This window comes from Carassius gibelio, chromosome B21, assembly GCF_023724105.1.
Source record: "Carassius gibelio isolate Cgi1373 ecotype wild population from Czech Republic chromosome B21, carGib1.2-hapl.c, whole genome shotgun sequence".
Classification (NCBI taxonomy): domain Eukaryota; kingdom Metazoa; phylum Chordata; class Actinopteri; order Cypriniformes; family Cyprinidae; genus Carassius; species Carassius gibelio.
This window is the reverse complement of record NC_068416.1, coordinates 10618934-10644158: the sequence shown is the minus strand read 5'-3', so window position 1 is coordinate 10644158 and position 25225 is coordinate 10618934. Positions and strand designations below refer to the sequence as shown.

Sequence of the window (25225 nt, the reverse complement as noted above, 5' to 3'; positions counted from 1 at the left end):
TTACAACTGAACCCATAATGATTTGTGTACTTTGATCATAATATTGGAGTTTATTGTTGACACTATTAAAAAAGGCATTTAGTAGCATTTAAAATCATATAAAATTTGAATTTATTTGTCAAATGAGTGTGTACTGTGTGTAACATTCCAGGTAGCCATAATACAGTTAATTACTGCAGACTGAGATTTCAAAATTCTAATCATTTATTTACATTTCTGAGTTACACACACACTAAAAAAATAGTACAGTCCATTTTGTCCCCCCCCCAAAAAAAGTTAAATTAGTATCTCTGTTCAATTTCGCCTGTATTCTCTTTCACGACTGTGATCTCTGTGTTTGGCAAACCCTTGGTCATTTCCTCGGTCTCGCTCCCTTCTGTCCTTCTCTCGTTCCCTGTCTCTATCACGTTCCCTTTCTCTCTCACGCTCTCTCTCCCCATTATTCTCTCTATCAACACCTCTTCCTTTGTCTCTTTCTCTGTCTCGCTGCCGTGTGTCTTCATGTCTTTTATCCTCTCGGTTTCTGTCTGTCTTTTTGTCTTCTTCTCTATCCCTTTCCTTCTCACCTCTATACCTATCTCTGAATCTGTCCGCTTCATCTGCTCGGTCTTGTGGGTTCCTGAAGTCTTGTCCCGATCTGTCCCTTCTGCTTCCTGCCGGTCCCTTCGCCACATACTTTTCGTATGCCGTGTCCTCCTTCTCCTTCTTCACTCGGACGGGAGATGATGCTGACGGCTCAGTCCGTGCCTCACGTTTCTCTTCCTTTAGTGCTTTTTTCTTCTCTTTCTTCTCCTTCTTCTTTTTCTTCTCCTTTTTATCTTAAGTATAACAACATGAATCAATCATTTAGTCAAAAAACTTAAATACTGTTTATTAAATTAATGAAAGATAAACGATTTAAAGATAAATCTTATCAAATGTAGTTCCATTTACTGAACAAATGTTGCCTCTTTTCACCTTTTTTGGGCTTTTTCACAGGTACAGCATCTTCCTCCTCAGACCCTGGCTCAAAGGAGGGGACTTTAGGAGCACATCCCTCTTCCCGCAAACGTTTAGTGACATCATCAATGTCTTCGTTGTCCTTGGGTGGTCGATAATTTGCTACATGGTCCACACGTATAGTCCGGCCCTTAATCTTTAAAGCAAAAAAATAATAATTAAGAAACAAAAATATATGCAACACATGGGTCAATTATATGACTATTATTTCCTTGATTTATGAGTTCCTTTCTTAATGAATAAATGAAGGAAGGAATGAAATAAAATATAATTTCACCTCTTTATAACAAACTAGGGCTGGATGATATGGGCAAATATCTTATCACAATATATTTATTTTCCATATCACACAATATTGATATTTCTCACAATATTAATTTACCATTAATGGGGAATTCAATACTTTTTAGGCCTTGAGATGAATCCATATATCAAGTTAAATTATCCAGAGCTTCTCATCTTCAGGATAAAATTTTACCGCAATATGATATTGTTTTATCACCCATCCCAGGTAATATTGTAAAACAACACACACACACACACACACACACACACACACACACACACACACACACACACACACACACACACACACACATATATATATATATATATAAGAACATTAAATATGATTATTTTAACACGTAGAGCATAGTCCATCAGTAAACACAACTGAATGAGATACTGGAAGAAGCCTTTCACCTTGATTCCATTAAAGTTATCCACCGCCAGAATGGTGCTCCTTTGATCTTCATAGCACAGGAAGCAGAATCCTTTGGATTTGCCCGTCTTTTTATCTCGCACCAAATTGATGTTGGCAATCTCTCCGTACCTGAGGTGCACAGAGGAGGATCGAGCTTTACTAGGAGAAAAGCGCCGACTTCTTTTGTCAAGAAATGAAAACGTGTTTGAAATGTAGGCAAAAACACGGGGATGAGCAATTAGGACTTACTGAGAGAAAACACAGATGACGTCTCCTTCGGTCAGATCATATGGAAGTCCACCTGTAGATTTATTACAGCTTATTTACATACAGTGCTGACTGGGTTGGAATTAAATAAAAGAAATACACAATTCACTAACAAAATGGTTTTTTTTAATGGTTCTCTTTAGCAAATATATTTGAGATAAAAAGCAATTAATATACATAAACACTTTGAAATTTGACATGGTCAGATCAGGATTACAGTACTGTGTACTAGAATGGGCTTCAGAGAAACACAGATCATGCCATTTTGTATCGAAGGACACTTTCAGTGTCAAATAGATGAATGCTGCCACCATCTGGCAGAATATAGCCTAGCCCAGGGATCTCCAACCCTTGCTTCAACACACTGTCAGTTGTTTTCAAGTAACTCTAAAGACCTTGTATGACTGGTTCTGGTGTGTTTGATTAAGGCTAGAGCTGAAATCTTCAGGGGTCTCATTTATAAACGTTGCGAATGCACAAAATGGGCATAGAAACATGCATAGGCAGTTTTCCACGCACATATCGTGATTTATAAAAAATAAACTTGGTGTAAATATGTACGCACTGTACGGACATTCCATTCTAAACCATGCGTACAAACTCTTTTTCCTAGAGTGAGAAAAGTAATGAAGTAAACTACGATTTTAAACTCTCTTTTCATGTCGATATAATACTCAACTCCCATTAATGGAGACAAACACTGAATTTACATAATTTTACAAAAAAAATAATTACATCATTTTATTAACAAAAGGCTACATCATATTCCTGTGGCATGCTATGTTTTAATGACAGCGAGGATTGCTATAGGTGCACAATAATTCATCTTCAAACTAAACTACAGATCACATGTTATGAGAAATATTTAAGTTAGAGCAATGATCAATGATGCACACTTCGATATTATGGTGTACACTGCTGGATTCAGAAGTCGAACGGTCCATGGTTCATTGTCCGGTATAGGACCAATTAGGGCTGGGCGATATGGAGCAAAAAATATATCTCGATATATTTTGCTATATCTCGATATACGATATATATCTCGATATCTTTACAGGAAAAATAACCCCCAAAAAACTACTGCAAAAACAAATATGCAAATATTACATGTTAAGGGGCCTATGAAACATTTTATTTTTTTTCTTCACCATATGTTTTATTGTTACCTAATTCTGTGTTTTAGCATGTGCAATTATTTAAATGCATAAAAACAACTTAATTAGTTAAAAACCATTCTTAAAATAGCCTTATGTGAAATGTTTTTTTCCCTTCAGAAATTCTGTGTATTTACATTTTTCTGATTATCAAATGAAGGCATAAAACATTCATTTAATTTATCTTTTAATTATTTAAAATTAAGCAAACTTTATTTTTTGGTAAACAAAGGGGATTTACTATTAAAAATAAAACATGGGAGAAATGTTGTGTGATTATTCCTTATAAAATTATGTTCATTTCATTTTAATAGTAGTAGTATTGGGCTATCTGTACAATAGTAATAGATTTCTGTCAAATACTTTTATTTTGACGGGTTTACCTTTACAGTTCTGTGTATGTGATACCACAGTCTATGATGTGATATGAGCTAGTCTTACTCAAATCAAACGGTCAGATGCTCATGAAGTGACTCTCAGTGCAGTTCTGGAGATGTTCCTCATGTGTTCACGTCTTTATTTAGAGAGAGGAAAGACAATGAAATCAGCGCGAGCGTTATGCGAGCTTCCGTGTTTAATGAATGAAGACGCGCTTCTGCTCCATTCGTTGACACAGACACGCAGAACATGCAGGATTCATATTTAAATAGACTTTTCCGGGTTAATATTTGCAGATATTAGTCCATTTCGCGATTTGATGTAAGTGCATGACCGACTTTTGATTAATTCATTTAAAATTTGACCAATTCCGTGACATTCCGCGTTAAACTGTAAATTAATTTTTTTATGACTGGATTCCGCGATTCCGTCCGCGTTTCATTAGGCCCTACAGTAGACTTCTGCCTGCCGTTCGCCCTACGCCTTAAAACTGAAGTATCTCCATATAATTTTTTTTTTTTTTGACTAGTTCTCTACACGCGAGGTGAGAGGGGACAAAAGCAAGGAGGCGGGGGGCGAGCGAGCGGGGGCGAGCACAGCACAGGGAAGGCAAACAAGCAAAGTGGCGGAATCAGAATATAAACAATATATCGATATATACGATATGTCAAAATCCATATCGTGTTTAAAAAATATCTCGATATATTTTAAATATCGAGATATCGCCCACCCCTAGGACCAATGATAATAGCTTACTGTACAACCACAACACAGATGGACGGAGGTGTTGATGTCATGTGAACGCATCTCCATAACATAACAAAAAACAAAACTGCAAAACTGCATTCATTTGATTTGAATTGTTTAAAACAATTGAAATACTATCTGGCCAGTGTAAAAGAATGAGATCAATTATATTCTAAAATATATCTGAAAACAACTTTAAACCATTTTGTTTTTATGGATAGTTTCATACATTTATTATAAAACATAAGGATACTGGATAATTTTTAGCAATAAAAATTAATGTGTATGCAACAAACGGCATTACAGTCCTAATCTCATATTTCCTTAATGTCTAGGTGTTATATATGGTGCATGTGAATATGCATGGAAATGATATGCAGATGAGGTTATGCTTAGTAAAACAAAGTGCTCTAAGCTCCATCTGGAGACAAGGCACAATCTTCCCCTGACTGGGATTTATAAAGGGATTTTTGCACAGGTTCTGGCATACGCATGGTTTTATAAATCTGAAAACTTTTGTGTGTACGCACTTTTAGGATGAAATCTACAGAGAGTTTTATAAATGAGACCCCAGGACAGTAGCTCTCCGGGAGCAGGATTTGAGACCACTGGCCTATTTGTCTAAGAAGCCCATTGTCCGGTATTGTTAAGCAGTCACTTACCAATAAAGACCCAGGCACTGTCCTTGTAGACTGAATGCCAGGACACACTGTCTTTGACATCAAGTTCAGCCTCTTTTTCATTCAGTTCATTGATTAGTTTCACTTTGGTGAGAGGACTGCACAGAAATAACAGAGATAAATTGAGCTTTGATTCTGTACACAATTTACTGTCTCTATTATTGTTATTTTGCTGTGTCGTTTCAACATTTTATCACAAATATCTAAATGTGGCAATAAATGTAACCTTTAATGTAATAAGGATTTTTTTTTATGTAACGTTAACGTTATTCCGAAAGAGTACACGTCTTTGTGTTTCATTTACATTAACTATACTTTTCTTGTCATTTGTCGGTGTCCTATAAACGAATCAGAAAGAATAACTGAATCGAGAATGAGGAAAGTAGTTTACGTTCATGTTTTAGCAGATGAATAATTAGCATTTGGCTACTGCTGCAAAAACTGAGGACAGTTATTTAGAGTTCAACTTCCTGTTTCAATCCTGATTGGTGAAGGGATTTTCTTACACCAATAAGAAACATATGACAACAAATGCACTCGAGATATTTCAATTTAAACATTCAAAACATCACTTACTTCATTGTGAAGAGCCGTGGGCACTCCGGAAGGATTTCTTTCCACTGGCGAGTTTTCGAAGGTCACACGTGGTACTATTTTTTTCCGGGTTAGGAACAAAGGATTGTGGGATATGTAGTTGACTGACTCAGGTTAATTGCGCAGTTTCTGCGTTATCATGACTTATTGTGTGTTTGTAACTTAGAGTGTATTTCTCCAAATTTGCTATTGACATGCTGAAGGACTTCACTGATAGTTTTATTGGCATAAAAAATCTTCAAGAAATTAAAATATTAGCCTAAACAGTTTGGTTGGTGAAAATAGCCTATATATGGAACCCAGACACCAGTGGCAGGAACACTGTGGCGAGGACCTTTGGGAAGCTCTGGGTGACTTAAACATGTTTGGGTGCTGCAGAACTTAAACTTAACTATGTCCACTAAAACTAAAAGTTAACTAACTAAAACTAAACTAACTGTAATACATATTCTTAGGAAAGCAGTCCTGCAAGATGCTAAAACAATTTCCAAAGTAACCTTCTCAACACTGGACCCTCCTTACCATGACCTACTGGGGGACCTGAAACACAATTAGTAATTAGAAAAACAGTATAAAAATACAGCTTGTCATCTGTGCATTTTATGAGGATTGACTATATGACAGTTGCAATGAAAACATAAGGAAGCAGCTGTCCATGTTCAGATCATATTAGAACAAACTAAACCAGCAAACAAACAAATATCAATATATCTTAATGATGGAGTAATGCCTGATTATTACCTTTAACTTCATACATGCTTTCTAAGCTGGGCAACGAATCCTGATGCCATCTTTTATAAAGCCACTGGTTTTCTTTAGTTGTACAAATTAAGAATTGAAGAGTTCAGATGCAAAAGCAAGTGCCGTTGGAAATTTTCATTCAAATTAGCATCTTTGTCAGTTACTGATATATAGGCTCAGTAATTTCACTATAATAGCAATGAATAGGTTCTTTACTTTGCCCTTTAATTGAAATAACTGAACATATAGAGTCTGGAAACAATGCTAATTTTAGAAGAATTTTTTTAAACAGCACTTAGAGGCTTTTGGATCTCTTCTTTGATGTAATGAAGATCTCACTTTCTAAGAAGCCAACAGTATCCATCAAACTGATATCTCTGCTGTCTGGGAAAAGGCTGGTGATCATGCAAAACAGCAGCACCTCCAGCAACCACACCGTTGTCTCTTCCCATGGTTCTCACTCTTCTAAAGTACTCAGGAGGGCACTACCTTGCTGTCCTGGAGGACAGTAGTTTGTTTTTCACACTGCATGTTTTGTCACTTAACTCTGACCTCATTTAATTTAATCTATGAATACACTATCATGATTGGCTGTTTTTTTTCTTTCGCTCCACATCCTGAGCTTTGGTGGATTTGGGGTGGGACAAACAAAAGAAAAAAAAAAGAGTCAAACCTCCTTGAGGTCAGTGGATGTGATTGGCCCCGTGTACACACTCCTCTCCTCACTCCTTTCTCTCTACGAGACCATAGTTGTCCAATGATCAACACAATAAAACTCATTTCACAGTGATAAACCAACTGTATAGGCTACACAATGTAAACACTGTTGATAAAAACAGGTGAATATCATGTTTTATATAGCCCAGTCTCACATTCTGAAACCCACACAGAGCTGAAAGCAGGAGACTGTCATTAAACGTTAAAACACACACACACACACACACACACACACACACACACACACACACACACACACATATATATATATATATATATATATATATATATATATATATATATATATATATATATATACAGCGCTGTGAAAAGGTTTTTGCCCATTCCTGTTTATATATATATATATAATATATATGTCACACTTAAAATATTCAGATCATCAAACAAATGATGATTAAATGATGGTTTCATTTATTAAGGGAAAAAAGCTGTCCAAACCTACCTGGCCCTATGAAAAATCAATTGCCCCCTCCTGTTAAATCATGAAAGAACTGTGATTAATCACATTATTTTAGAAAGCTGGGTTAAACTTCACACACCCAGGCTAGATTACTGCCGAACCTGTTGAATCAGTAAAATCACTTAAATAGAAGCTTTCTGATAAACTGAAGCATGCTGCAAACTAAAGAAATTCAAGAACAGATGAGAAACGTATTTTTAAAAAAAGTCTGGAAAGGGTTATAAAGACATTTCTAAGACTTTGGGAATCCAGCGAACCATGGTCAGAGCCATTATCCACAAATGGAGAAAACTTGGAACAGTGGTGAACCATCCCAGGAGTGGCTGGCCTACCAAGATTACTCCAAAAGAGCGACAACAACTCGTCCAAGAGGTCATAGAAAAAACCCCAGAACAAAATCTAAAGCGCTGCAGGCCTCACTTGCCTCAATTAAGGTCAATGTTCTTGATTCAACAATAAGAAAGAGACTGGGCAAAAACAGCATCCATGGGAGAGTTCCAAGGCAAAAGCCATTGCTGACCAAAAAGAACACAAAGGCTCATCTCCCTTTTGCCAAAAAAATATCTTCATTATCCCCAATACTTTGGGGCAAATATTCTGTGGACTGATGCGACAAAAATGTAACTCTTTGTAAGGTGTATGTATGTATTATTACATCTGGCGTAAAACCAACATAACATTTCATAAATGTAACAGTCAAACATTGTTGTGGAAGTGTGATGGTCTGGAGCTGCTTTGCAGCTTCAGGGCCTGGATGACATGCCATAATTAATGGACCCATGCATTCTGCACTCTATCAGAAAGCCGTCAGTTTGTGTCCTCAAGCTCAAGCACACTTGGGTTATGCAGCAGGACAATGATCACAAACACACCAGCATGTCTACCTCTGAATGGCTCGAGGAAAAACTAAATTAAGGTTTTGGCGTGGCCAAGTCAAAGTCCGGATTTAAAACCAATTTAGTCGCTGTGGCGTGACCTTAAATGGTCCAATCATGTGCAAACCCTCCAATGTGGCTGAATTAAAACATTTCTGTAAAGAGTGGGCAAAAATTTCTTCACAGTGACTTGAAAGATTAATTGCCAGTTATCGCAAACACATGACTGCAGTCGCTGCTGCAAAGGCTGGCACAACCAGTTATTAAATTTAGGGGGCAATTACTTTTTCATGTAGGGCCACGCAGATTTGGACAGCTTTTTTCCTTAATAAATGAAATCAGTAATGTAATATTAAAATTAATTTGATCTGAATTATGTGACAAATATGCATGTGTGTATTGATATAAAAATGTTCTTATATATTTTAAGTTCTTTATGCTTAGGATATTAATCTTTGTGTGGTTCAAAATGTATATTATTATTATTATTATTATTATTATTATTATTATTATTATTGTTAATAATAATATTATTAGCAGTAGTAATAGTATACTGTATACAATTTAGAGATTTACCCAGCACTTACGTAATGAGATTTTAACATGATGTAATGTGCTGCACCTGTATTATTATTTTTTTTTAATTTGACCATTAGATTATTTAATAGTTTACCTGAAGAAGTGGCTGAAAGGAAGTGGTCAGGATTTCTCTCAGAACCACATGGGTGGCAAACATGGCTTTTAAATACCTTTCTAAATGACCTTTTTAAGTGCTTCTTTGAATCAGAGTATACTGAAGAATGTCTTTTTATAGGGGACTACAAAATGTGATATTAACGTTTAGGTCATCGTACATTGTTAATTCTGTAGAATTATTTATAATTCATATATAAAAACCAAAGCAAATACTATATATATATATATATATATATACACACTTCACATAAGTCTAAAATATTTTTTTTTCTACCAGCAATGGTAGACGTATAGGAAGAGAAACATTTTCAATCGAATTGTTACTATTTATTTATATAGCAGAACAATGAATATTGCACAAAACCATTGTACAGAGAATATTTCACTATCAACAGACATCTTATTAAAAGGGCTCATAACCACCAAGGCTCATATAACCATCAGTTAGCAAGATGACAGTGATGATGAGAAACCCTATTCAAAGATACAACACAAATAGCATTTACTTTATTACAGTCATATATTTTACAACTGGGAAAAAGTGGAAATGGGAAATAAGTGATTTGGTTATATTTTGAACGTATTGTGTTCAAATAAAGCAGTGTCTGTTGTATTTGGACAAATAGTCTGAGCTCCGCATCCATTAAATGATGTATGGTCAGTGGATTAAAAGTATATCCTATCTGTTGGAAATATTTTCTGGATGTTGTTCAGGAATTGTGACAGACCGATTGTAATTTAATGGGGTGGATAGCATCTTGTCATGAAACCTTACTGCCTGAGTGACAATCGGGTGGTCTGTGGGGCATCTGTCTGCCGTCTCCGAGTGTGTCACACAACACAACCTGACTTTAATATGAGCTAAGATCTCACCGATCTGGCTTCTCACTTCCCGCTGCCAGCAAGCATAAACAAGGGGATTTATTAGAGAGTTTGAGAGCCCCAGCAGCCACAGGTGGTTCTCCAAAAAGTCATAAAGTTCACAGGCTGGACATGATACCTGCACAATACTGACCACAAAAAAGGGGCACCAGCAGAGCGTGAAGCAACCAATCAGCACGGCAATAGTCCGCAGAGCTTTTACGTGGCCCCAGTAACGGCTAGATGTCAGAATGCGTGAACCTGCTTGCTGGGCACGGATGCGCTTCTGATGGCCACAGGCAATCTTCAGAATGTCCATGTAAAAATAGATGAAGACTGAGAGTATTGGAAAGAAAAAAAGGCAGAAGACCACAATGATGCTCTTTGGCTCTATGACGGAGAAGAACGTGCAGACTTTGTGATAACCTTCCTTCTGCAACGGTTTCAAAATGATGGGTAAAAATCCCACAGTCATCGAGATGATCCAGACGGGAACCAGAGCCACAACAATCATCTTACCGCTCATTAACTGCGAATAGCGCAGGGGTAACTTTATAGCTACATAGCGGTCCAGTGAGATCAAGAACATGGTTAAGATGGAGGCTGCAGAGGGTGCCATGATAAAGGTCATGCGCAACAAACAAATGCCCTTCTCCATGGAGGCCGTCGTTCCTTCGAGAGCATCGGTGGCAATGCCAGTGATAGCCACACCAACCAAGATGTCCGCTATTGATAGGTTTAAGACAAAACACCAGCTCTGGCAGCCCCTCTTGCGGATGAGGAGAACCAGGGCAATAACGACTAAAAGGTTGGTGGAGATGATCAAAATGGATACCGCACTAAGAATACAGCCCATGGCCACTACCTCTCTTTCTATCACAGCAGGGGTTGTGAGCTCTGGACTGGGTGCTGTCACTACGTAGTTCTCCCTCATGGTTTCCATTGAAGTCTCATTGAAAGCGATCATTGTTGCATCAATTTAGATTAGAATTTAAACAGAACCTGATGGTTTCGTGATGAAAAAAGGACACTGAGATGTAGATTTACATTTCTCAGATGAAGAAACTGCTTCTGTAGTTTTGTTTGTCTGCCCCTTGTTCTGTTTGGCTGCCATCCAGTTCCCATCAGAGCATACTTCCTACTGGAAGCGGCTATAGCCATGGAATCACCATTATTTTGAAATTAAAACTTAACTCTTCCGAAGTGCAAGAAAGGGCTGATCTTTTGATGAAATCTTTATCCTTGATTTTTCATAAAGAAATGTTCTCAGGATACTTCTCAGAAGTTTAAGACCGTTCCTTGCCTGAAAAAGTGATAAGAGCCGATGAACTCCTGTCTCATGAAATCCATTCTCATCACAGTGAAAAAGTCCGATAAATTCAACAGAGAACATATTCCAACTGTGGAAAAGACGACAAGAAGATGGATTCCAAGCGAGTAGTCATTCTTGCATCCCTCAGTGCATCTTTCAGATTCGGCTTTAGGATGAAGGCAAAAAAATAAATTCTTCCATTTCAAATGGGCTGATGTGCCAGTGTCTGTTTTGTTGGCCGCAGATGTTTTTCTATCAGCATGGAGTCAGTCTACTAACTTTGGAAAACCTCAAAGGGGGAAAGGAAACTGATGGACGTAAAGAGCGGGTTGGGTTTGGAGAGAGGGCTGGGAGGTGGGTGGACGCTAACAGGATGACTGTGATTGCTCATGAGTGAACAAACTCTAAATAAACAGAAGCACTCGCGGGTGAATAAATGCTTACCATATTCAAACACTTTTACATCATTGGAGTCAGGGTCAATGAACAAATAGTGATATATTTTGGGACCAAGACAAATCAGTTTATGCAGCAACCTCTTCAACTTCTCTCTGGAGTCATGGGAATGAGTCAAAGCCCTCAAGTACAATGGACTTGAAACCACGCAACCGGTTTTTAACAATCTGCACATAGTTGTCCATACCGAGGAAAGATCTGACAGTGCTACACAATAAAGCCAGACTCCCACTGGTCAACAATGTGGCAATGTTATTCATCCCTACTAGACTGTTCACTGCTATTGAAAGTGGATTGTGGTCAGCAGTTGTTGTGCCCACTGCTACACTCTGGCCACAGAAAGCTCCTGGACCCCTAAATTTGACATCACAGCCCATCTTTACCTTGAGCTGCCTAAATAAGGGACATCTTGGGCACTCTGAAAGGAATACTAACGCTTCTCCAGGTTGTTTAGAGCACTGGGCAGAAGATGTCTTTAAAGCGAAGACTACTTTCCATGTTGCTGTGCTGTGCGTACTGTTTGGCATCACTCTTCTGCCTTCACCCGGACAGAAACAACTGCGTGTCAAATGGTGCCCGGTGAGTTTTTGGTTAACACATCAAAGAAAAGTTCAAAATGTGCAACTTTTTAAACTATGATTTTCAAGATTCAACTCAAGTAGTGTATTTTTATGTATTTTTTAAGTTAGTCTGTAGGTTTCAGCGGACATTTGGATTTGGGATTTATATATTATATGTTGTTTTTGATTGTTTGCTTTTTGATCTTAAACATATTACTTTATACTAAATTCCAATACCAGCTACCATACCGATCCATATGTTCCTGAATTTTTGCCAGGATATCGGATCCTCTTGTTTGTATAAGGGGTGTGAGCAAGGTCATGACGTCTCCGATTTTATCATGAAAGGCGTTTATAGAAAAACCTTAATGGGAACAGAAACTATTAAAAGATCTAATCTTAATAGTTAGTAAATTAAAGTGACAGAACATAAAATAAGTTATTTTGAACATTTACATTTATTCATTTAGCTGCTACTTTTATCCAAAGCAACTTACAAATGAGAATTACAAATGAGTTTTCAAGATCGTTTCAGTTGTTTGCACAAAAACAACAATTTGCAATTTGAGAGTGAGTAAATGACAACAATTTTTATTATCCCTATCCACCTTTTTCTTCAACGCGGATATAAGCCTATGGATGAGACTTCCGTTTAATTAGCCGCTATAGGAAAATAACAGGTAGAATAACAACGTGATGTAAATGGTAAAGGTTTTCAGTACAAACCAGTGTGTTCTTAAGATAACAGATTAATTGTTAATATCAAGCAGCATTTTTACATCAGGATATATAACAAAGTTCTTAATCTTTCAATTGAGCATCTTTTTTGTGTTGCAGGAATCTGGTATCAGTTGTTCAGCAGCTGTACCAGCGTGTGATGAGGCTCCTACGCACCACTCTGTAACATCACATCTGCCTCAAACTAGAGGGAAGGTGAAACCACAACGGTCATCTACAGACTGCTTATCACCAGATCAGCGTTACTGATATAAAACTGTGGTCATTTGAGCGTGAAAACTTTAAACAATATTCCCCAACATCATTAAAAGGTGCATCTTGTTTACAGTGAGTTTGGGTGTTCAAAGTTATGGTCCATAAAGATGCATTAAAAAAGTTATGAGAAAGATTTACAATGCCACTTTATGCGATCTTTTTGCAGGTTGAGGTGTTCATTGCAAATGATGCTGGTGTGTATTTGTAGTTGCACGCTCTTGTTAGAGATGGACAAATGTTGCTTGCATTACAACATGTGATATGCCATATCAAAACTTAACTCATGATCTGAATAAACAGAGCAAAGTTGTACACGGATGATGAAATGACTAAGACATTATCTATGCAGTATTTACATAGGTTTTGAGTTCAGTGACTGAAGAGTTCACAGTTTTAAATAAAACTTTTAACATTTACACTGTATTTAAACTGTAGTTTTTCACAAAACATATTTTATTTTTTTATTTTATGGGGAAGGAACAGAATGCTGACTACTACTGAATTGTAAAAAATGTGTAAAGTTGAAAATGAAATAAAAATACTAAATATTGTTTGATTTTTGAATGTTGTTATTTTTCGTGAGCCAATACAAATTACTGCATAAATGAAAACATAGCCTATTATAGTGAGTTTATAAGGAGTATTACATGAAGGTCCACTCACATTTTCTTTTCTTGAGTGGCAGGGTGACATTGAAAAGGGGAGGGGTGGGGGAGTATAGTCTCTTTCAAACTGGGCGGGAACTTCCGGTAGCGTCAATTGAGTTCCTGTAGTGACACATGATGGGGAACTGAATGCCGTATGTGCGCTCCTGGAGTTTGACTGCGAAAAGTACAATAATACTAAATATGTTCAAGACGATGGAGTCCAAAATAAAATAACAGAGGTGACTGAAGCACCAAGCCCTCAGGTATGTGAGCTCGCGAGGCGATATTGACTAGAATTTCGTGATTACTCAGTTTTGTACTTTATAATGGTAAGAAGAGTTCTGCTCTACCTGGCTAACTGTTGCAAGCCGTTAGATCTTTGATACGGAACCAAGAACAGCGATCTTTCATGCTAAGTCAACAACCTAGACACGTCGTGTTTATATTCGTGAGTTTGATGGCTATACTCTAAAGTTAATCTTTTTCATTTAAACGGTAATGTTAACCTTTAAAGTAAAATGTTACACGGTTTGATCAAAATAGGCGAGCCGCTACATTCTGTCACTCAACCTCCTTGGCGGCGGAAGTAGGCGGAGCATCAAATCATTTCGACTAATCGGCATCGCCGATAAAATTATTGACAGCGTGTACAACCAATAGGATTTCGGCAAATTTCCTATGGCGCTTGCAATGAATCCTTAATGCGGTTCGTCTTATTCCGGTCCACATTTGTCTATGCGTCTGACAGGACTGGCTGGAACACAGACGGGTAGCGCTATGTTGTACAATGTGAGATTAAAACAGCTGATTTGCTCCTATTTTGGCTTTCTGCTGTTTTTAGTAGGACTCCATCAAGCCGAAGGGGCCGCAACAGAAATGGCAAACCTGAACTGGAAGCCGTTTGTCTATGGGGGGATGGCCTCAATTGTCGCAGAATTCGGTGAGTCTGTGCACCTGCTGTTTTTACATCATCATCATCATCATCATCATCTGTTACAGAGCTCTTAGATCATTAATTGTTTCATAGAGCATGTCTCAACACATGTTAAGCTCTCAAATGGAGTGTTACAAATATTACATGTTAATATTTGAGAGAGAATATTCATATTTTTGTTAATATTTATTTATTTATTTAAATTTTTTTTTGCTTACATGTCCAATAAGTGATATATTGAAACGTGTTTCTACTTTGACACACGTAAAAGTAAATATTATAATTATTTGTTAAATCATTGTTACAACTGTTTATTATTACTATTAGTTGCTTTATTGAAATATACTATCATATATATTTTACAGTACTTGTACAGTATTTTCTTTAGAAGCACAATTACTTTTTTTTTGGCCACAATAATTGACTGTGAAATAAGCCTTGATTGTTAATGCAAGAAGACTCTTGTTAAAAACAACATTGCAGAGCATGAAAAACAACATTCCCCACGACAGTGTATAATTAAACCGAACGAGTCTGAGGTGGGACATTAGAAGAAAGATAAGCGTGACAATATACATTCACAGATGAAGCTGATAATAGATAAATAACTAGTATGCATAATATAAAGCATTTATAGATTTGATTATTAAATCACCATTGATAATTAAATCTTGCAGGTACGTTTCCAATTGATCTCACAAAAACACGGCTCCAGGTTCAAGGGCAGACCCACTGTATGGAGGTCCGATATCGGGGCATGTTCCACGCTTTGTTCAGGATTGGTCGTGAAGAAGGCATCCGGGCATGGTACTCTGGGTGAGTGCAGATTATTTGAGTATTCTGGATGATTCCAAATGCTTCAGTTGTGGTGGAGCATTTTTGTTTTACTTCAGTATCAGTATTGTGGTGTTTCTGAAGATTTTTTATTGTGTGCCCTTTTAAAGGCATATTTACAAACCATGCATTGGTTTAGTGGTTTAAATATAGCTGATAGCTTAAATATAGATGATATTAAATTCACATGGTCTGCACGGGTCTGTAGAGGAGCTGAGTCGAGTGAAACTGGCCCACTGCTTCGGCATGAGCAGACTGATGTCATTCGAGTTTTGCTTATTCGTGTTGTCAATGTGTCACTGAGCATTTTGATTTCAAATATTAATGTGCTTTTCTTTTCTTTTTTTTCTGGCCAGAAGCTTACAGTTTCTGTCATATCCTATAATTTTAGGTCTATGCATTCATTATTCATAGAAATTTTGTTAGCATTTAAACTTTTTTTTTTTCTAGTTCTGTCAAACAATTAATCATGATTAATTGCATCCAAAATAAATGTTTTTGTTGACATAATGTGTGTACTGTATATATTTAGGGCTCAAGCCCAAAGGGCGAGAGGCCTATTGTTTTCCTTAGGATTATTTTTTATTATTATTAGGGCTCAAGCCCAAAGGGCGAGAGGCCTATTGTTTTCCTTAGGATTATTTTTTATTATTATTAGGGCTCAAGCCTGGAGGGCGAGAGCCCTATTGTTTTCCTTAGGATTATTTTTAGGGCTCAAGCCTGGAGGGCGAGAGCCCTATTGTTTTCCTTAGGATTATTTTTTATTATTATTATTATTATTATTATTTTTTTCTAACGTTACGGGGGCTTTTGGGGTCCTTAACATGCTCGAAAACTCTTGAAAATTGGCACACAGATTGGAACCTGCGGCCATTAGGGTCGGGCAGAGACTGATACACGGGCGTGGCACAGGGGCTCTACAGCGCCCCCTGGAATACTGAGGGCCATATATCATACATACTTGCACGTAGACACATGAAACTCGGTACACATGTAGATCTCATTAAACCAAACAACTTTCGTACTGCATGTCATAGGCTCCGCCCAACAGGAAGTTGGCTATTTAGGGTTTATTATTCATATTTTTGGTCAAAGTTGTGGGGGCTTTTGGGGTCCCTAACATACTCAAAAACTCTTGAAAATTTGCGCACACTTTGGAATCTGTGGCCTTTAGGAGCCTGCAGAGGCTGGGACCCGGGCGTGGCACAGGGGCTCTATGGCGCCCCCTGGAACACAGTCATAAATGTTGATGTATAGCTCACACATACTTGCACATATTCATATGAAACTCAGTACACATATAGATCTCATCGTGCCGAACAACTTTCGTATTGCATGTCATAGGCTCCACCCAACAGGAAGTCAGCTATTTAGAGTTATGTAAAAAGCGCATGCTCTGGAATTTGAAATACTTGTCATAGGTTTTTTTCTCGATTGCCACCAAACTCGGTCAACATGATCTCAAGACATTGGGGATGAAAAATTGCCAGGGGATTTTTGATATCTCGAACGGTTTGCTCGTGGCGAGGCGTTGAAATTATGGCGAGAAATTAGAAACAGGAAGTGTCTAATACCATCCACATACATTTCCTGATTTTAATCAAACTTCATCAGATTATTCGTTGTATGATGTCGATCGCATATATGTGACTATTAGGAGTCAAAGTTATAGCGCCACCAACTGGCAGAAGGAAGTGTGTCATTTTCAAAATGATTTGAATTCAGCATCTTATTATTACTCGATTTGCTTCAAACTTCATCAGAATAATGTTAAAACACAGCTGATATAAATCTGCAAGGGGGATATTGATATCTAAAAAATTGTTGCCGTGGCAACATGTCAAACTGGAATACTTCTCAGGTGATTTTGAGGCATATAACATGCTTAGAATTTCATCAAACTCAGAACACATATCAGTATTAGTGACAGCTAGACACTGGCAAAAGTTCATAAGAGGGCGTGGAATAGGCACTCTATAGCGCCACCTTTTGTCAAAAGTGGGGGGGTTAGTTTTAGCTACAGACACCAAACTCAGTACAAAAATTGTTCTTATCAAGACGGACAACTTTCTAATTCACAGTCATCAGCTACGACCAACAGGAAGTCGGCTATTTTGATTTGAATGTGGATTATTTTTTACATTTAGCCGTGAATTAATGCATACTGCTCAGAGGAGAGTAACACTATACACACCAAACTTGGTCTACATGTTGAAAAAACATTGAGGAACTTAAATTGTGAATGGGTTTTGGATAGCTTGGATGGTTTTGTCGTGGTGATTTTTTTAAATGACAATAAAGATGGAATTATTAATTTCCCTGCATTTTTTAATTCCAAACACTTCAAAACCTTTTTTCATACAGAAAAAAAAGTTATTCTGAGTAAATATGCATAGTTTCATGACTTTACAACACTGTATGGATAACAGAAAATTAAAAAACTGTCAGACATCTCATATCACTCTGTCCATCTGTTTGAGTGTGTGTGCTTAGACTTCCATTGTCTGAGAGAAATAGCGCCCCTACAGGTGCAGTTACCGGACTAAAAAAGGGAGGAGACTGTCTTTTGGTTTCGATTTTAAATCGGTTAAAATACAAATAAATACTTGGATTTAATTCACAGTGACAAGCTAAACCAACATATATGATTATTATCAGGTCAGGGCTCATTAATAATTGATGTGTGGTCAGTGATACGTGAGAAACACGAGAGATGAATCCCCGCTCTGAGCAGGAGCGTGTGGAATGATGAGCTCAGAAAAAACGAGTTTATTCTTGTTTTATAGCTATTAAAAATAAAGTATTGCAGCGATATCACACAATTCACCAATTAGAGCACACCAAGAGCTAAATTAAGATGTTTTTGAACTGTTTGTGTGAAAATTAAATATTTGCGGCTGCCTATCTGAAATCTGCCTCCGATCAGCGCGCACAGTGTCTCAGAGCTCAAAACAAACGAATTTATTCTTGTTTAAGAGCTTTTTAAAATAAATTATTGCCATAAATGCACACAATACATCCATTATAACACAACACGAGCTAAATGCAGGTGTTTGTGACCCGTTTAAGTGTGCAAGACTATTTGAAAGCGCGACTGGCAGAATAACATATATCTCTCGAGCTGCAGGATTCTGCCTTTCGTCGTAAGAACGAACACATCACGGACAAGATTATTTCAAAATACATAATAGCTTGGCTAATATAAACGAAAACAGCCACGTGAACATAAACTGTTGAGAATTAAATCTGAAGTGGATCTACTGGATTTTAATATTAAGTGACCGCATATACCAGCTGCTTCTGTCTTCAATTTTAATCTATATAAAAAAATGAAACTCATTCATCTTGGCTGCTTTTTTAATGTGTGTACGTATTTATTTATTATTTTGCTCTAACAAGACTTAATCTATATTTAATTAAATCAATTACATTTTATTTTACATTTGATTTGTCCATTTCTGCATCTAAACGCCTAAAAACCTAAAACATGCTCTATTATACTATTGTTAGCAATTTCTTATTCGTCCAAGTTATCTGGTGTACACGCTTTTATTTTCATAATAAACTCGTTTGTTAGATTATACACAGTTATAGTGGTCTATAATAAATATTGACAGGTTTTATTCAAGATGTTTAGAATGATCGCCGTAGGCTAATTTTTTAAAATGTAAATCCAAAAAAAAAAAAAAAAAAAAAAAAAAAAAAATTTTTTAAATAAATTAAAAACATTGGAAAAGAATAACTTGTACTTTTTTATACATTTTGTATAGTTTCATAGTTTATGCATTATAGTTATAAAAACAAACAAATTTAGCCACTCACATAGAAATCTTAGGCCTTATCCTTTTCTGACAGTTTTAGGGATTTTTAAAAATCCTAAAAAACCTTATTTGTGCTGCAAATAATAATTTCAAACTAATTTGATACTGACCTCTGACATCCTGTGACATGATATTTATTTGAATTTACATAATCTCATGGATGTAACAGTAAATCTGTTCAGCTAACAGATCAAGACTAAGCTCTAATGCAAGCAGAACTTTCACAAATGCTTTTAGGTCAATAAAATCATTACAAAACACTTACAAATCATTTAAGGGATTTGATAACACTGTAAAATAATGTCTAATTTGTTAAGATTAGCAAATGCATTGATAACACTTTATAATAACTGCACTCATTAGTAAATAGTCAGTTCATGCTTCATAAAGCCTTGTCCCAATATTAATAGTCAGTAGTAAGCAGTTTATAAATACAGCTATAAATAGCTTGTTCTTGGTTTATAAGCACATTTATTAAAAAGGAGAGTAAAGGGTCAGTTATCTTCCTATGAAAAAAATAAATAAAAAATAAACAAACAACAACACTGATTGATACAGAACTCAGAAATGTTATTGTGGATTTATGATAAACTCAGCCTGTAAATGAATTCATTCTCCTCCAAGAAGACACAAGTAGTTCACACCAAACTGTTTTAACATGAAGCCATATACTGAAGATGTTAAATTGCGAATGGGTTTAGGATACCTTAAATGGTGTGGCCATAGCGATTTATTAAAGTAACATAAAAAAAATACAATAGTAATTTTACTATATCTTTAAAATTTTTAATTCCAACTCTTCATAATTTTTTATATACGTAGAAGTCATCATTTGAAGGAAGCACAGTAAGTTTCATAGCTTCATCATTTTCAAGAGCCAGCATAAATTTAAAACTATCATAACATATAAATCAAGCTTGCAATTCTTAGTACCAATAATGGCCACCAGATGGAGCTATAGGATTACTTTTAAATAATTATTGTAGAAACAAGTATGATTTAAATCATTTATAGAAATCTTTCAAAGAAAAATAATATGAATTTTATGTATTTTACTGATAAAATGACATTCACTTAATTAGAATAACAAGCTGAAGTATTGTGAACTGTATATTAAGAATAATTCTTTATAGGCTTTATGGACAGATACGTTTTGAGTGACTTGAAGGATCAGCACCACATCCTCTTTTACCAGTTTAAAGAATGTATCGTACAGTACAGGTGCGGATGAATTTTGAATGGCTTGAATGGTTTTGTCGTGGTGATTTTTTAAAATATTAGTAAAAAAGTAACCAGTAAATGTCTTTTATTTTTTTAAGTGCAGCTTCTAAACACTTAAAAAAAATTTACACATAGAAGACAAGTCATTCTGAGGAAACATGCATAGTTTCATGACTATACAACACTGTATGGATGATAGAAAATTAAAAAACTATCATACATCTGATGTCACTCTGTCCCTCTGTCACTGTGGGTAATGTGTGTGTGTGTGTGTGTGTGTGTGTGTGTGTGTGTGTGTGTGTGTGTGTGTTAAGTGAATTAGTTGTGAAACTATCAGGGAGCATTTAGTCTCCAGTGCCAACATTTTACAGAACTGCCACTTTCCTGGAGTCTCAGAATTACAATGTGTCAGGTTCTGAGAAATCAAAGATTCCAAAAAATGATTTAATTAGAATACCATGAAGTATTGTGAAATACTACATATTAAGACTTTATATATAGGCTTTATGAACAGATTAGAGTGACTCGTGAAGGACCAGCACCACCTCCTCTTGTCCGATGGTTTGAGGAATATATTTTCCTGAATCCGGGGCTAAGATTTAAGAGATCATTTTTATTCCACCTCCTTTCCTGAAAGTCTGTCTTGCAGAATTTACTAAAAATTAATCTTCACATTAATTCCTAATTATTTTGCAATTATTTTTGTCAGTTCTTCTTGACCTGTTTTTTTTTTTCTTCTTCTTTTCTGACCTCATGACCCAGTCAGCATTTTTGTACAATGGTCAAATCTTAACTTATCCATTTCTGTATTGCATTTGTGTTTGATATTTCTCATGGGTATTTCATAATTTTCGACTTTGAGTTAAAAACGTTTGAGTTAAAACTCTTTTTTAGCGCATTTCATCTGTAAAAGAAAACATGCCTAATGATTCTGCACATGAATATAAGGAGTTTTTCTCTTCCAGCTTTCCTGGAATATTGTATAGCACTCATAAATGATTAAATAAAAAATAATGGTAGTTATTAAGATTGATATGGCTTGGAATTGGTAAAATGTGCTTGGAAAAAAAATCACAATAAAACAATGTTTTAATGTTTAAGTTTGGAATATTAAATGACATGAATGAATGCTATATAAATATTGTTCATGTTAACATAATGTTTATAAATGAAATCTTATTGTAAAGTGTTACTAAATATATATATATATATATATATATATATATATATATTGTTCTGTGAATGTGATTTTAAAGTCTAGATGATTCGGATTAACCCTTTAACCGCCATACCCTTTAAAACCTCACTGCCAGAGGGATATTGTGAATGCATGTGCCCGCTGGGCACAGTTTACCTGATGCCACCGGGGTGGCGATGGCATTGGTGGCTTGAGCCCGCCATCGCTGCTTGCAGCTATATTTTATTATTATTATTATTTTTTTCCAACGTTACGGGGGCTTTTGGGGTCCTTAACATGCTCGAAAACTCTTGAAAATTGGCACACACCTTGGAACCTGCGGCCATTAGGGCTGGGCAGAGACAGATATACGGGCGTGGCACAGGGGCTCTACAGCGCCCCCTGGAATACTGAGGGCCATATATCATACATACTTGCACGTAGACACATGAAACTCGGTACACATGTAGATCTCATCAAACCAAACAACTTTCGTACTGCATGTCATAGGCTCCGCCCAACAGGAAGTTGGTTATTTAGGGTTTAGTATTCATATTTTTCGTCAAAGTTGTGGGGGCTTTTGGGGTCCTTAACATACTCAAAAACTCTTGAAAATTTGCGCACACTTTGGAATCTGTGGCCTTTAGGAGCCTGCAGAGGCTGGGACCCGGGCGTGGCACAGGGGCTCTACGGCGCCCCCTGGATCACAGTCAGAAATGTTGATGTATAGCTCACACATACTCACACATATGCATATGAAACTCAGTACACATATAGATCTCATCGTGCCGAACAACTTTCGTATTGCATGTCATAGGCTCCGCCCAACAGGAAGTCAGCTATTTAGAGTTATGTAAAAAGCGCATGCTCTGGAATTTGAAATACTTGTCATAGGTTTTTTTGCAGATTGCCACCAAATTCGGTCAACATGATCTCAAGACATTGGGGATGAAAAATTGCCAGGGGATTTTTGATATCTCTAACGGTTTGCTCGTGGCGAGGTGTTGAAATTATGGCGAGAAATGAGAAACAGGAAGTGTCTAATACCATCCACATACATTTCCTGATTTTAATCAAACTTCATCAGATTATTCTTTGTATGATGTCGATCGCATATATGTGACTATTAGGAGTCAAAGTTATAGCGCCACCAACTGGCAGCAGGAAGTGTGTCATTTTCAAAATGCTTTGAATTCAGCATCTTATTATTACTCAATTTGCTTCAAACTTCATCAGAATAATGTTAAAACACAGCCTATATAAATCTGCTGGGGGGATATTGATATCTAAAAATATTGTTGCCATGGCAACATGTTAAACTGGAATACTTCTCAGGTGATTTTGAGGCATATAACATGCTTAGAATTTCATCAAACTCAGAACACATATCAGTATTTATGATAACTAGACACTGGCAAAAGTTCATAAGAGGGCGTGGAAGAGGCACTCTATAGCGCCACCTTTTGTCAAAAGTGGGGGGGTTAGTTTTAGCTACAGACACCAAACTCGGTACAAAAATTGTTCTCATCAAGACGGACAACTTTCTAATTCACAGTCATCAGCTACGATCAACAGGAAGTCAGCTATTTTGATTTGAATGTGGATTTTTTTTTACATTTAGCTGTGAATTAATGCATACTGCTCAGAGGAGAGTAACACTATACACACCAAATTTTGTCTACATGATGCCAAAACATTTTAAACAACTTAAATTGCCAATAGATTTTGGATAGCTTGAACGGTTTTGTCTGTGTGATTTTTTTTAAATGACATTAAAAATGGAATTATTAATTTTCCTGCATTTTTTAATTCCAAACACTTCAAAACCTTTTTTCATACAGACAAAAAGTCATTCTGAGTAAATATGGATAGTTTCACGACTTTACAACACTGTATGGGTAACAGAAAATTAAAAAACTGTCAGACATCTCATCTCACTTCTGTCCCTCTGTTTGAGTATGTGTGCTTCAGACTTCCATTGTCTGAGAGAAATTGCGCCCCTACAGGTGCAATTAACGGAGTTTTAGTTTCTCTTTTAAATCGGTTAAAATACAAATAAATACTTAGATTTAATTCACACTGACAAGCTAAACCAACATATATGATTATTACCGGGTCAGGGCTCATTAATAATTGATGTGTGGTCAGTGATACGTGAGAAACAGGAGAGATTAATCACCGCTCTGAGCAGGAGCATCTGGAATGATGAGCTCAGAAAAAAACGAGTTTATTCTTGTTTCATAGCTATTAAGAATAAAGTATTGCAGCGATATCACACAATTCACAAATTAGAACACACCAAGAGCTAAATTAAGATGTTTTTGAACTGTTTGTGTGAAAATTAAATATTTGTGGCTGCCTATCTGAAATCACCGCTCCGATCAGCGCGCACAGTGCCACAAGTTCAAAACTAACAAATTTATTCTTGTTTAAGAGCTTTTTAAAATAAAATATTGCCATAAATGCACACAATACACACATTATAACACAACAAGAGCTAAATACAGGTGTTTGTGACCCGTTTAAGTGTGCAAGACTATTTGAAAGCGCGACTGGCACAATAACATATATCTCTCGAGCTGCAGGTTTCTGTCTTTCGTCGTACGAACGAACACATCACGGACAAGATTATTTCAAAATACATAATAGCTTGGCGAATATAAACGAAAACAGCCACGTGAACATAAACTGTTGAGAAATAAATCTGAAGTGGATCTACTGGATTTGAATATTAAGTGACCGCATATACCAGCTGCTTCTGTCTTCAATTTTAATCTATATATATAAAAAAGGAGACTCATTTGTCTTGGCTGCTTTTTTAATGTAGCGTATTTATTTATTTACTTTTTTATACATTTTGTATAATTTCATAGTTTATGTATTACAATTATAAAAACAAAAATAAATTTAGCCACTCACATAGAAATATCTTAGGCCTTATCCTTTTCTGACAGTTTTAGGGATTTTAAAAAATCCTAAAAAACCTTATTTGTGCTGCAAATAATAATTTCAAACTCATTTGATACTGACCTATGACATCCTCTGACATGCTATTTATTTGAATTTACATAATGTCATGGATGTAACAGTAAATCTGTTCAGCTCACAGATGAAGACTAAGCTGTAATGCAAGCAGAACACTTATAAATCATTTAAGGATTTGATAACACTGTAAAATAATGTCTTATTTGCTAACATTAGTAAATGCATTGGTAACACTTTATAATAACTGCACTCATTAGTAAATAGTCAGTTCGTGCTTTATAAAGTCTTGTCCCAACATTAATAGTCATTAGTAAGCAGCTTATAAATACAGCTATAAATAACTTTTTCTTGGTTTATAAGGACATATTTTAAAAAGGAGAGTAAAGGGTCAG

At 36.3% G+C, this 25225-nt stretch overlaps 3 protein-coding genes and 1 long non-coding RNA gene across 6 annotated transcripts in view; 2 read left to right on the top strand and 2 right to left on the bottom strand.

Moving 5' to 3' along the window:
- LOC127985929 (uncharacterized) overlaps window positions 1–25225 on the top strand; it is a 100186-nt gene that overhangs the window by 6030 nt on the left and 68931 nt on the right. The gene's annotated exons all lie outside the window — the stretch shown is intronic.
- rbmx2 (RNA binding motif protein X-linked 2) lies at window positions 187–5630 on the bottom strand. Its single transcript, XM_052588137.1, has 6 exons — window positions 5505–5630; window positions 4911–5026; window positions 1952–2003; window positions 1702–1831; window positions 958–1135; window positions 187–818 (listed from the first exon to the last, which is right to left on the bottom strand). Exons 1-6 carry the CDS (start codon window positions 5507–5509, stop codon window positions 295–297), a joined length of 1005 nt encoding a protein of 334 aa, XP_052444097.1. The 5' UTR covers window positions 5510–5630; the 3' UTR covers window positions 187–294.
- LOC127985924 (glucose-dependent insulinotropic receptor) lies at window positions 9350–11530 on the bottom strand. The gene has a single exon (XM_052588136.1). It carries the CDS (start codon window positions 10858–10860, stop codon window positions 9712–9714), a length of 1149 nt encoding a protein of 382 aa, XP_052444096.1. The 5' UTR covers window positions 10861–11530; the 3' UTR covers window positions 9350–9711.
- Window positions 13949–25225, top strand: part of LOC127985927 (brain mitochondrial carrier protein 1) — a 39833-nt gene continuing 28556 nt past the window's right edge. Inside the window, exons 1-3 of one of the 3 annotated variants that reach the window (XM_052588140.1) lie at window positions 13949–14124; window positions 14706–14801; window positions 15473–15611. In XM_052588140.1, coding sequence (XP_052444100.1) covers window positions 14738–14801; window positions 15473–15611 — 203 coding nt within the window. In that variant the 5' untranslated portion in view covers window positions 13949–14124; window positions 14706–14737. Of the gene's footprint in view, window positions 14125–14686; window positions 14802–15472; window positions 15612–25225 lie in introns of those variants that run through there. The other 2 variants (XM_052588139.1, XM_052588138.1) reach the window with 2 other exon arrangements.